The sequence below is a fragment of the Colossoma macropomum genome, unplaced genomic scaffold (assembly GCF_904425465.1).
Source record: "Colossoma macropomum unplaced genomic scaffold, Colossoma_macropomum, whole genome shotgun sequence".
Taxonomy (NCBI): domain Eukaryota; kingdom Metazoa; phylum Chordata; class Actinopteri; order Characiformes; family Serrasalmidae; genus Colossoma; species Colossoma macropomum.
This window is the reverse complement of record NW_023494793.1, coordinates 41,079,637-41,094,049: the sequence shown is the minus strand read 5'-3', so window position 1 is coordinate 41,094,049 and position 14,413 is coordinate 41,079,637. Positions and strand designations below refer to the sequence as shown.

Genomic DNA, 14,413 nt, shown 5'->3' with positions numbered 1-14,413 from the left:
TGAGAAGCCCTCAGGGTCTTCTAGCTCCTCAGAGGAGTCGTGATGTTTTCTGTGAAATAAAAATTGCATGTCTGTCATTTTTAGTTCGTTTTTATTTCATAGAATATCATCTTGGTTGGTTTTAAACTCTGTAGCATTGTAGTAATTATCTTATAACACTGTTGAGTTTTGATTGGAAATGAAAAAGTTCAATTCTTGAAATTCATTAATTTTCCAATGCGGATTTTTTTTCTTGACACACTGGTGGTTCTTCGAAGGTTCTTTAGTAAAGAAAATGGTCCTATATAGAACCATGAACACTCAAAGAACCCTTTGCATGATTAAAGGGTTCTTTTACATCATGACAGCTTTCTTCAGATGGATGCAGGATGCGTTTTTTTTGTTCTATACAGAACCTTTTTGAAAAGGGTTCTACATAGCACCAAAAAGGGTTCTTGTATTGTTACAGGCTTGACATTGTAACAATAGAAGAACCCTTTTTGGTGCCATATAGAACCCTTTTCAAAAAGGTTCTGTATAGAACCAAATAAAACACACTTGCCATCAATTTGAAGAACGGTATATAAAACCATGAACATTTAAAGAACCCTTTGCATGATTAAAGGGTTCTTTTGCATCATGACAGCGTTCTTCAGATTGATGGAGAGTGTGTGTATATGGTTCTACATAGAAGCTTTTTGAAAACGGTCTCTAAATAGTGCCAAAATGGGTTCTCCTGCTGTTACATGCTTGACATTGTGACAATAGAAGAACCCTTTTTGGTGCTATATAGAACACTTTTCAAAAAGCTTTAATATAGAAACATCTACAGCACATTCTCCATCAATCCGAAGAACCCTTTCACCATGCAAAGGGTTCTTTGAGTGTTCATGGTTCTATATAGAACCATTTTCTTTACTAAAGAACCCTTGAAGAGCCATCATTTTTAAGTGTATGGTATCTAGGTAGATACAGTCAAACAAACTCTCTCATTGGTTAGGACTTCAGGAGCTGAACTGAAGACCTAATACCTCAAATTAACCACTAACATGATCAGGAACTGACAGTGGAATCAACCAATCACGTTTTGATTTATAGCGGGTGGAACCAATTTTTGTGTGAAACACATAATTCTATGCCTTCTGGAAGTTCTAGATACATCACTGACAGGACTCTTTACTACAAGAGTCACTATTAAACTGCTACAAGGTAAAAATATATATTAACCCCTTAAAATCTGAGGCTTATTACACACTAAGGCTTATTATTCAGTAACTACAGGGACTTCAGTGCAGACTGGCTGAGCTGTTCTTAGGTTATAGGAGTGTGTAATAAAACTTTGCCCTTGATAAGCACACATGGGTCTTTAATAGGCTCAAAATCATTTTAAAGCTCTGATTTTTAAATAATTTTTAGCAGTTGCAGTTAAGCGATCCTAAAATCTGAGGGTCCTCAACATTCCCACCTCCCACTTCCCTGATGGCAGTGGAACTTCTTAGTACATTGTGCATCTATTAGCACAGAATCTGAAAACAAACAATGCTTTAATACTCATGTCTGCTTTATCTCTGCAGGACGCCCATCATCTGAGCTGCTCCAGCCTCTACAGTCCCAACACACAGCAGTTCTACCAGTTCTGCCCATCTACACTCGCCAAACACCTTCAATACCCATCTGAATGTGTTACATATTTGACTCATAAACAATTTTTTGAGCCTGTTTGCTGCATGTGTTCATCTCAGCAAACCACAACAACGTGTTTCCACCAGTCCAATAACTCTCAAACAGAAATCACTTCCAGTATCTCACATGCTCACAAGATTTACCTTTTGTAGATGTGAACCATGTTTTTTATTTTATTATAACATGAATACGTGCTGTATTTGTGTTCACTGTTTTGGAAAATGATGCATATGGTTTTGATGCAGCAAATAAAACTGATCTAAACTGACACAGCTGTGTAATAATATGTATTTTTTTTTTGGAGAATAACTAAGCAACACATTGAATTTATAGAAATTAGATTTACTTTCAAGTATGTACATCATTTCTACACAAATGAACATAATTTCTTTTAAATTCTTTCAGTTAACTTATGTTACGACCCGGTCTAGGGTCAGGCCGTAACAGAGAATGAGAGTGGGCTCTCTCCCCAGACCCGGTGCCAGACCAGACACCGGACACCATGGAAGTCAGAAAATGGCCGGTTTATTTATTTCAAAAGCTCAAACATAAGTTGGGTTGATGGCTTCAGGGACGGGCATACGCCAAAATAACAAGCAAAATAACTAATTACAAATATGATTACAAATCTAACTAAACCTGAAAGCAAAGCGAAACAAAAATACAAACGGCTACTCTATGTCCCTGCTTTAAAACCAGGGGAAACGGTAACCAAAACAAAATAGCACTCATTCCCTACTATCCAAATCTTCAAAAAGAGCTTCAATGAATCTAACAAAGCTTTCATAAATTTTACAAGCAAAGCAAAGTGAAGCAAAGAGTGTTGTAAAGAGTGCCAGGCTGGTCTGGACAGGTGTTCTTCCAGGTCATGTCAAAGGGGAGACAGCCCTGAACCAGAGCCGGTTCATGAGGAGCCTGGCCACTTCCTATTTCCCCTGTTATATCAAAAACAGGACTGCTAAACTGCAGAGGGCGCCCGCGAGTGAGTCCTCAATGAATAGGAGTAAGTGATGCTCAACGGCTAAAAACTAAAAGTTAAAATAGTTTCTAATCACTTTCCCAGAACGTTTCTTAAATTTTAGAAAGCAGAAGGATGGATTTCACTAAAAAAACAAAAAAAAAACTCACCTGTATGTTTCCTTTTTTCTACAACAAACGAGTTTTGGGCAGCAGAAAGCAGGCATTACTGCTCGTGAGTGCTGATTAGTTGGCGAGCGGAGCAGCTCACTGGCTGTTCGTGCTCACTGACATCATGAACATACAAGAGGTGCTGTTTTAAACTCCTATAACTCGAGTTTAAAAGCTCTTAAAAATATAACAGCAGTGTTAAAATGTTTTATGCTGTTCACTGTTCAGGTTATAGTTGTATTCTTTTACATTAAAAATGTTTAAGCATTTATAAACTATGATTTTGCTGAAATGCTCCATATCAACCCATTCATTTTGGACTCACTCGGGAGCGCCCTCTAGTGTTAGAGAAACCCGGAAGACATTGCAGAGTGGAAATTCTCCTCTCTACAAGTTCTCTGCCTGAATGTTTCCCAAGATGAGGCCATATTTTGAAGAAAAAAAAACATGTTTTTCTGCAATTTTAACTACAATAATCTATACATGACTATGGGATATAGAAATTAAATGACACAAAGAAAACAAATGCCAAATAAATATTATAAAATATATAATGAAAGTTGTCCCCAGGAGTCATGTCACTGGTGTTTTGTTACGCGGTGACACCGCGTAACAAAAAATCTCTTATTTTGAAATAAAAGTCACACTGATGACATCACTCGACTTCCTTTTACCTGTTCTCTGAGGATCTATGAAGAAAAGCACATGGTGAGTCCACTGTGTCTTTCAGTTATCAGAGATTTTCTCATTTAGCTCATGATTTCATATGAAGCTTTTAGCTGAAGTCACTGGTGTGACCGACTTTATTCTGAGGTAACTGAAAAAATAGAATACAAATGGATTAAATTACATATTTTAGTGGATATTCCATGATTGACAACATGTAGTTTGATGCTCTGTAGCAGCCATTTTGTAAAATGCATTGTTCATTAAAATGTCCCTGGTGTTCCCTTTATTATGTGTAACACCAATGAGGACCAGTAACACCAGTGACTCCTATGGAGAGATAGAAAAGTGGACGTTTCTGTAGAACGACCCCAATATTAGTCTATGTCGTGAGATACTACTGTCTACCTTGAAGCCTAGCCAAGACAGCATTAGCAAAGTATTCTGATGCTCAAACACCCTCCCAAGTAAACCTTAAGCTATACTAACAGCTGACAGTAAAGATCATCCGAGACGCTTTAAAAAGCTCTGCATGGCAGAAACGCTCCTAAATCTGGGGGACTGTAAGTCCAGTTCCAGACTTCATTCTACAAAAGCGATGAACAGAATGGAAGAGTAACAGATGTGGGTTAATGAATGTGTGTCTGTTGTAATTTTCTCAATATGAGAGAAATAACAAGCACAACAGTGTAACAGAGTGACAGGACATTCAAATGAACAATAATTAAAGCTTATTAAGTATGAATCGTTTTTACAGAGTAAAAAAAGGAGAAGAAAAAGAAAAAAAAACCTTACCGCGCGTGCACATGGCTGAGTGTGTTTCTGGCTCCCCCTCATGGACATCTAGAGTTATTACATTTGAGGAATTACTGCACAACAGACAGGATGTTTCTGCCATGAATTTGCACGATTCAGATGTGTTTATTGTTCCTACATGCATAAAATATATGACACCAACACTATTAGTGTTCCGAGGAAGTGAATTCACAGAAAACCATGTGTTGATTTGTCTGGAAGGGACGCAGACTGTTTTCAGTTATACAAAATCATATAGAGTATTATATAAAGCAAAGCACTGAACACTAAACGAGACAAGCTGCAATGTTTAAGTCCATGTATAAGCATTTTCTAACTCTTAAAAAGCTCAGAAGTTTACATTTTTAAAAATGTAAAAACAACCTTATGTCTTGACATATAATATAGAATTTTTTTGACATAACCACTTGAAATATTGAGAAATGTCATTGTGTTAACATGCTAAGCCAAAGATATCAAGAAAAAAAATAGTTATTTAAAGAAACTGAGTGAAAATGACTAGAAAGAGGTCATTCTTCTGATAGAATAAACTAATTTTTGATCATAGGCTCTGTGTTCTCTGTTTCCTAATATAGTTCTCCACCTGGCCACAGTCCAAATCCCTCCTAACAACGGAGAACCTGCTCAGTTCTACACACAAACATACCACTGTTTGGTTCTTAAAAAACGCTGTTGAAAAAAAAAAACGTTTTCAGTGTAGATGAATGTGACGTCATTATGCTGGTTATAGTGAACTGTGCTGCCTGTCACTGCATAAAACACTAAAACAGACGGTTAAAACAGAAGTTAAGACGCTCTGGAGTTTATCTTAAAGTTAAGATAATATTTAGGATATTTTGGCAACTTTGAATGTTTCTGTAAAACCGTTTTCTTATCTGGAAATAAGATTATAGACTTAAGAACTGCTGTTCTGTAACGGCTTCTGTCCTAACTTCAGTCTTAACTGAAGTTGCCATGACAACAAAGCAGATATGATCTCAGACTTAAGACTTTTCTGTAATATGCCCCCCCCCAGGCTACAACTTTCTAATAATGTATGCATGTTGAATTGCATGAGGACGAAATCCCATCCAAACAATATCACAGACTCTTCAGACACTTCAGTTTAATTCAGGAAAATGAATATTCAATTACAAAAAAGAAAACATTTCATGGTCATAATGATAATTTATTTGCTAACTCTGGTAGATAGAGAACTCTTTGGCAATGAAGAAATACTCAAAATAAGAAACTGAGAAAAATTCACAAGTGCTGCATTTGAATTTAAGACAAATGAACCAGCTACCACTGCCTGACCCGCTGCTTTAAAACGAAGCCCAGAGCGCTCTGTGGCCGCAGTGTCAGCGAGTTATGGCCGCCGAGACACTGGGAGAACTCAGCGATCCTGTCAAGAGATTATAAAGTACGTATGGCACATGCAAGAACAGGATTCTGAATGGATGAGGAATGCAGGTCAGTGGTAGCACAGATGAGGTACAACAACAAAAGGAAAAGCGTAGAGCTTTAGCAGAAGCTGTAGGCCTGGCTTTTACTGATGCTCCCCACAATATGGGAAAATGAATAAAACTCAGAGATCTAGGCTCCCCAAGTCTTCGTTAGCTATGCTATTCAGTTCCCAGCCCCTGCATATAAACTGTAGTGCACAATCAAGTGTTGCCCCACTCTTAAACACCTACAACTCGTAACACAAGAGGAAAGGTTTAAAAGCAAGGAAAACACAAACTGCAAAGAGGCTGGGTGTGAATGCCACGGCTTTAGGGGGGTGTAAAACCAATAGTGCAGCCATCGGTGGGGAAAAAATGCACTGTGCAGGTGCAACGAACACTTCATAATAAAGGCGGTGGTGATAGTTGACTTAGTGCATACATGCGAAGGTTAGTGTGAACATCATTAAGTTGGGAATTACAAGAATGATTGAGACCTGTACAGATATGTAGGACACAGCTTTCCTATCCAGTCCTTTAGGATCTTAAGTCCAGTCCTTGTTTTTGTTTCTGTTTTAGCTTCACACCTGAACCAGACAATCTGTGCTATCCTAGAAGCCATATTATTATTATTATTATGATTATTATGAATATAATTATATAACCCATTAGCGGTGTTGTAGTCACATACATCACAATTACCTGCCTCAAGGGTGTTGGAAGCCAGGATCAAGCAAAAACATGGAGCCAGAGATCCTGAAGGACATGACTGAAGACAGCTGACATAGAGAACATAGTGGACATCCTGGGTGATTTGAATACCAGCTAACGCTTTACTTCAATCCGGCTACATAACACTGACATAACCGTGCCATAAACATGTCATGGCAGATGTCATTTGTTGTCATGTTATCATTCCTAGTAACTGCAATGACAAATGCCATAATGTTCAGTGTCATGACAGCTTATGTCAAATGCTGATACTCTTATCTAGCTGTCATGACAGTTACCAGTCATGGTAACATGATGCTGGACATAATGTATCATGACCACTTATTACAGCATATGACCGCTCCCATGACATGCTCAAGGCATGGTTATATCAACGTTATGTAGCAGGGTTTAAGTTAATATCACCTGTGGTTATACAGTCGCCTTCATTGCTTCACAGTTTTTTTTTTTTTACCTTTTCTAACATTATTTCAGTTACAAATCATTAAAAAAACTTACCAAATCTTTCTCTCAATAACATTTTTACAGATATTTTTTTTTTCTGTCTTACAAAACATACATAAAAAATCTAAGTACACCATTCTTATTGTGCCGAAGGAGTGGAAGACTGCATTGCTTTGCTTTTTTTTTCCTTTCCTTTCCGTTTCTTTTCTTTTTATAACCCCACTCCACCTTTTAGCAAGTGCAACCAATCAGAGCTCAGCTCAGTCCAGATTCCGGAGTGGCCAGCCTTCCTATCGGTATGACCACATGCTAAGAACCACCCAGCAAAGAAATAACATCCACAGACTTGTTCAAGCCAATCAGAATGCTCTTCTCCTGCATTCGTCACACAGCTCACAATATGAGAGACACAGACATTGACTTAGAGAGGCAGCAGGGGGCAGTATAAGCCACACTTTAGACTTCTAACCACAAGGCTGCTTGTCCACGCTGTCCACACAGTGCACACGGGGACATGAAAAAGACACAGAGACGATGATGACACCACAGTTCCCACCGATCACTTCCAATACTGGTGCAATAGTCCCATCATCACTGATAAAGGCCATAGGACGAACTCTGTCTGTCGTTCAGACAGAGGCGGCGAGCTGCTCAGTAAGAGCGCAATACTGACAAAGCACTGGAATAATTTTCCTACATGTCCAGCCACAGAGGGCCTACTGGTAAGAGAGAGTCCACTGTCTCTTTGGGATGAGGGTATGAAAACTCCATTACCCAGATTACCCCTCCGGCCTGGAGCAGCACGAGGCAACCAGACTGAAGGCCCAGCCTGTGAATGAAGGGTCACGTGACAAATAACGGAATGGAAAACATTCACGCGTCAGGCATTGAGTCAGGAATACTGTCGTTTGGAGAGCATTGCACGGGCTACGGTCCCACAGACTCCACAGGTGGCCTTCCAGTCTCTTCACAGATAAGTGCCCCGCTGACTCTGGCCTGGGGTCTGAGGTCACAGGGTGACCTTGCTGAGCCTGAGGGACAGGCTGGCGCGATGCTGCGTGCGCGGGAGCGTAGAGCTGCAGCGAGAACGCAGCTGGACCGGCCGTCCTTCGGAGCCACGCGTGCGAAGCACGAAGTCAAAATTGGCGGAGGTGTTCATGGCATAGAAGACGTTGGCGTTGTCCGGGATCACCAGCTCTGAGAGAGGGAGAGAAGGAGAGAGGGGGAGGTGTGGTGAGAAGACGAATCAGAACGTCTCTGATTAACATCCACACAAGCACAGTCCTTCTCTTATGGGTTAATACTAAGACTGCATTTCAACAGAATCAACCCTCCAAAACCTTTACAGTCAGGTCCAGAAACATTTGGATGTTGACAAAATGATTGTTACTTATTGGAGTTGAAAGTAAATAATCAAGACTTTTAGACTTTCATCTGTAATTTGAGGGTATTTACATCCAAATTGCTTGAATGATGTAGGAATTGCAACTAATTTCCTAAACAGCTTCACATTTTTTAGAAGCTTAAAAGCAATCAATCATAAATTAAACCGTAATTTGTAGCAATTTATTCAATTCATGTTATTTAAATAGGCAACTTTTTCCATTTATGAATTTAAAATGTCAGTTTGACTCTTTAAATGAGCAAATAATGTTATTTATGATGCAACTTTGTGTGTTTAATGTGCTCACTTATTAGATTAAAAGATGAAGTGAAAAACTGTACGTTTCCAGTGCTTTTTTTATCTGAAAACATTTATTTACATTTTACTTAAATAAAAATGGTAAAAAATTGGCCATCACCCAATTTGCCTATGATGAAATCAGATCAGTGCATCTCTACCCAGATGGTGACAAATTATTGTCATTATGACAATAATTTGTTCATTATGACAATTTGTTACTACACAAACATCATCAGGGTCTCATGCTCTCGAGAGACAGCTGTAATCCTTGCCTTACAAGACAGTCGCAATTAAGGCAACTAGATGCTGAACCAAGTATTACAGAAAAAGTGATGCGTGCGAATAAGGCTGTGTTCACACAGCAGGTAAAAGTGGCCCAAATCAGATCTTTTACTTCATATGTGACACACATCTGTGTGTCAGTGTGAACAGCAAAAAACACACTGAATCTGACATTTTCAATTCTGATTCGAGACGCTTTCATATGTGGTACTGAAATCCGATTCGTATCCAAGGCGACTCAGTCTGAACAGCCAGATCGGAATTCATGCGACATTCGTGTCAATCCAACTCCACGTTCGTCATAAATTTGTTCTGCTGAGACCTCAAACATTTGGAGTGATGTTTCTGTACAAAACAGAAACAGAAAGAAATGGCCGAACGTGGCCGTAGGAGAGTGAGGCTGCAGCGTAAAGGAAAAGTTAACAAAAAAGTTAAGGAATCCAAGGACGCAAACCAAAGAAGTGACTGAGCCCTTTTTACGGCAAGCTGGAACACATTCTGGGTAATGAGCCCAGCGTTCAGTCAGTTGGCAGTCGTGATTGTTTACCTCTGGAGGAGCCACGTGACGCTCTGTTCTTTTGCGCATGCGGGTCAGTTTGGGAGCTGATCTGTTCAGACTGATGTCACACAGAGGTCACGTTTAAAAGATATTGTGAACAGCCAAACAGATTTGGACCACTTTTACCTGCTGTGTGAATGTAGCCTAATATAATCATCATTATTGCTGTTTATGTAAGTCATGTCAGGGGTCACAGGTGTGGAAGGGCTTTTGTGGCTCAAAATACCTCTCTCATCTGAGATGACTTGAACGAGCTCATAGGCCTCTGCCTGTTCCTCATCCAGGTTGTGCTTAGCCATGGCCCTGCTGATCACTGCAGGGGTTTTGTCCTGGTTGGTCAGCTAGAGAAATAGATCACATGGTTAAAATATTTAAGATACATTTTACTGTTGAGGTAACTGTGATTAATATGCATTAATCAATAACAACAGCACTACTGATACATTGATAATTACAACATTAACACTACCACCAACAAACTAACCATTATGCTCTTGTAGAGGTTTCCATTGCCCTGCTCCAGGCTGACTCTGATGATGCAGGCGTCTTGGGCCTGGGTGTTGTAAGCAAGGGGCAAGCAGGGTGAGCTGGGTGAGGTTGGGGATAGTGGGGTGAGTGAGGCACAGCGGCGATGAATGCAGGGGGCAGAGCCAGGTAGCGCAGGAGAGGCAAGAGATCCTGGACCGCTTGCTGAGGATGAGGAGGTGTCCATGGAGTGGAGAGATGTACAGGAGGAAGACTCGGACATCTTGAGGAGACACAGGATTGCAGATCAGACTCAGAGTAAAGTATTAAGCCACTTGAGGCCGTACATTATAGTGATGTTACCACAGTTATGGAGTGGCGTGTGCATTACAGTGATGTTACCACAGTTATGGAGTGGCATGAGCGTTACAGTGATGTTACCACAGTTATGGAGTGGCATGAGCGTTACAGTGATGTTACCACAGTTATGGAGTGGCATGAGCGTTACAGTGATGTTACCACAGTTATAGAGTGGCATGACCATTACAGTGATGTTACCACAGTTACGGAGTGGCGTGAGCATTACAGTGATGTTACCACAGTTATAGAGTGGCATGAGCATTACAGTGATGTTACCACAGTTATGAGGTGGCATAACATGAAGCTCAGTAAAACCCCCTTAACCCTCACTAAAATCAATCTCCAGTAGCTCACTGCTTTTAGAAAAGTGTAAAAATACAGTACAACAAAATACTCACCAATGTTCAATAAATATTTTTAAATAAAATAATAATCACAATAAAAAATTCTTAAAAAACAATATTTTTATTGCTCGGTGCATAAATGCCTAAGTATGCTTACCTTCTTCATTTGTGTGTGGAGACTGTGTGTGGGCGTCATGCTCTCGATGTCCGATGGGCTTGAGTCGCTGGAGGACACACTGACTGAGTCCATGCTCTCCCCTGAGCTGCAAGTAGGGGGCGACCTGGGTGTTTCCCTGACTGGGGAGTTTGTGGCTGAGGAATCGTTTCCCAAGAAAAGCCTGAGTGGTAGAGAGAAAGTTGCAGTAAGTACAATAAACATTACCCATAAAAATTAAATATTAACTGAAACATACAGCTGTTTGGCTCTCTGGATTTACATTACAACACCTACAGTCAGTTTACCTCTTCAACATAACACCAGTTTACAGTGAACATGAAGGTCTCCATTGATTCAAATCCTGAAAATTTGCCCTTCACTGCACTTGATTCCACTTGAAAAATAATCAAGTGCACAGAAAACACTGAACCGTCCAGTGCAATGGCCCTCCAGTCTAGAGTTCTAGAAGATCTCGCCCCTTGCTAAGTTCTTCAGTCTCAGGAAGTTCACATTTTTGTTCTACTCCAGTTCCTCACATACCTGAGCAAGGAAACCAGAGGTCTACCTGATTACCTGCTTCGGGTGCTAAAAACTGGAGTTATGGGTGTAAAAATGCAAGGATGCATGGTGATGCAATGGTTTGAAGATGTTCATTCAACTGCATCGAACTGCATCGCACTACATTATAATCAATTAAAATAATATTCAATAAAAAGAGCAGCTATTATTTGGTAAAGATAAAATTCTCGGCTATATTCAGATGTAAAAATCCCCAAAATGTTTGGCATGCTGTTTTTATTTTCTATATTCCATTGTTAACAGCCCCTCCGGTCATATTTCTGCACTCAGTGCTTTTTAATAATTCTGAATCATACAAAAAATTCTCAAACTGGATTGCGGTGAATAAGATATCACGATGCACTAAAGTAAACCATCAAAAAATTAACAATTCCTGTCATGAGGTTAGAGGTTTACACCCCCAGTTGGAACAGAATAAGAATGTGGACTAGCTGAGGGTCTTCGAGACCCTTGGACTACTGCCGTCTGTTTGAGTAATGTTAGAGTAATAGAAAGGCTTAGCATACTCACAGACTCAGTCTCTTCACCATGCTGGTGCGAGATTTGGGTGATGTGGGACTGCTGTCTCCCAGGCCTTCGATCTCACAGGACAGAGCATAGCTACAACACAGGAGATCACGGTCAGTTCAAGGCTTTCCAGATATTTTGGAAAACATTTTTAAAAAAATGCCCTCATCCTTATAAACAGCGTTTGCAAAGACCTCTCTGTCCATGAGCACGCCAGCCCAGGAGCAGGCCATGCCATGAGGCGTGACATCAAATGGTTTAAAAAGAACACATATTACACCAAGTATGGACGGCAAAGCTGGAGAAACGGTGGTGGCTGCAAATGCAACAAAGGCTTTGTCTAAAAGTATTATGGGGGCAGTCAAGGGCTGGAGGTTAGGGAACCAGCCCTGTGACCGGAAGGTCGCCGTATCGATCCCCTGCGCCGACAGTACGTGACTGAAGTGCCCTTGAGCAAGGCACCCAACCCCCCCAACTGCTCCCCAGGCACTGCTGATATGGCTGCCCACCGCTCCGGGCAAGTGTGCTCACTGCCCCCTAGTGTGTGTGTTCACTAGTGTGTATGTGGTGTTTCACTGCACGGATGCGTTAAATGCGGATGTGAAATTTCCCCACTGTGGGACTAATAAGGGTCACTTAACATTAACATTAAAACATTGGGATTCATACGTGTTGATGGAAAGTGTAAAGATAAAGCAAAAGTTTGGGCGGCCAAATGACATTTTGTTGATTTACTAAGTTAACACATCTAGACGGAACACATTTCTGCACACTTTGATGCACAATTAGTTTTTTTGCTGAGTTTAATATATTGGAAAAAAAACATAAAAATGTGGCCTGTGCAAAAGTGGCACATGATAACATGATGGCATGATAAACTCGGCAAATTGCTACAAATTGCAGACTAAAACTTACGGAAAAAATCCCATATTTAAGTGTGTTCTCTGTAGAGGATGTGTTAACTTAGCAAATCAACAAAACACCTCATCAGACTTTTGTCTGACTGATTATTTTCACTGTATCTTTAACCACACATTTTTAACTATATGCATTACACTAGAAACCAGAAAGTCTCAGAGTAAAGCTGCTAGTGTAGAAACCACGTCCCCCTCTTTAGTCCCAGGATCTTAATTAGCAGTCCAGCATGGTTTAGTTCCCCTGCACAATTATACCTAATTCATGCACACACACACATTTTCTAAGCCACTTATTATTTTGGGTAGTGGGGGGAGCTGGACAGTCGCCAGTCGATCACAGGGCACACGCACAGACACACATTCACACAAACACTCATTCAAACTTAGGGGCAATTTAGCATCTCCAAGTGGCCTGACTGCATGTCTTTGGACTGTGGGAGGAAACCCACATGGACACAGGGAGATCATGCAAACTCCACACAGACAGGACCCTAGTCGCCTGGCTGGGAATCAAACCCAGGCCCTTCTTGGTGATGGAGGGAAAACACTAAACTGTCCAGTAATTCAAACTTCCAATGACTGGCAGAGAAAACACTGACATAACCAGATCCACTAGATCAGGGTTCTTCAGTTCTGGTCCTGGAGGGCCGGTGTCCAGCAGAGTTCAGTGATTTCTCTGCTCAAACATTCCTATTAACCCTGGCAAGTAACAGATAAGTTGGACCAGGTGAGTTTGTGCTGGGAGATCACCAAACCGTGCAGGACAACCAGCCCTCCAGAACCATAAGGGAAGAACCCTGAAGTCACCACAGCAAACCAGAATATAACTGTATGTTGCTGATAAACAGTTAATATAGATTATGAATTATACTTCAGATGAATGGGAGGAGAGAAAGAGTTAAGGCATGTACCTCTCTTCCTCGGTGTGTTGGGGTTGGTTCTTAAACCAGCGCAGGAAAGCTGGGTCAGGGTTGAGGCAGTAACTGTTGCAGGCAGACTGCAAGAGCTTGATCTGCGCGATCACCTCAAACTCCTGCACAGAGAGAGAGAGAGAGAGAGAGAGAGAGAGAGAGAGAGAGAGAGAGAGAGAGAGAGAGAGAGAGATGATGAGATGATGAGATGATGAAGTCCGTCGTGATATCTACTTAAAGGTCACTGTTCAAGCTGGACAGGATAAAGAAAAGCACTCACCCTCCTCCTCTTCTCAAAGTTGATAAGACCACCCTGTGAAAGGCAGAACGAGATCCAGTCACGATCAAACGTCTCAAATGCCTTCAAACTGCTGTGACCCAGCAGCACATCTGAATTATAAGGCCAGAACACTTCTCTCTTCTCTTCTCTCTCTGTATCTCTATCAGCTTCACTGATGTGGAAGCAGTCACAGGTACTGACTTTAATAAGCTAAAAATTTGGACAACAGATATCGGCCAATAAAAGTTTAGATGGGAAAAAAATTAAATAGTTTTAGTAATGCAGTGCTTTTCTGTCAGTTCTCAATGGTCACATGGTCATATCACTGCTGTCGGGAAAAAAAAAACCTTGTATCTCCAATATGATAACTTTACAGGAGATGGAAAAAATCTACTTATAATAATAAAATGTGCCATTTTATTATTTTTTACCCAATATGTTCAGCAAATAAACAGAAATTATGCACTAATATTTACAGCTTATTCCACACATTAAC

The 14,413-nt window shown here is 40.6% G+C and overlaps 1 protein-coding gene across 3 annotated transcripts in view; it reads right to left on the bottom strand.

Moving 5' to 3' along the window:
- Positions 1-5,360: 5,360 nt before the first annotated feature.
- Positions 5,361-14,413, bottom strand: part of rgl1 (ral guanine nucleotide dissociation stimulator-like 1) — a 66,008-nt gene continuing 56,955 nt past the window's right edge. For all 3 annotated transcript variants that reach the window (XM_036579561.1, XM_036579562.1, XM_036579564.1), the window contains exons 12-18: positions 13,918-13,950; positions 13,638-13,759; positions 11,813-11,902; positions 10,724-10,904; positions 9,882-10,145; positions 9,624-9,738; positions 5,361-8,069 (exon numbers count right to left, since the gene is read on the bottom strand). In XM_036579561.1, the coding sequence (XP_036435454.1) occupies positions 7,882-8,069; positions 9,624-9,738; positions 9,882-10,145; positions 10,724-10,904; positions 11,813-11,902; positions 13,638-13,759; positions 13,918-13,950 (993 nt within the window). In that variant the 3' untranslated portion in view covers positions 5,361-7,881. The remainder of the gene's footprint in view (positions 8,070-9,623; positions 9,739-9,881; positions 10,146-10,723; positions 10,905-11,812; positions 11,903-13,637; positions 13,760-13,917; positions 13,951-14,413) is intronic.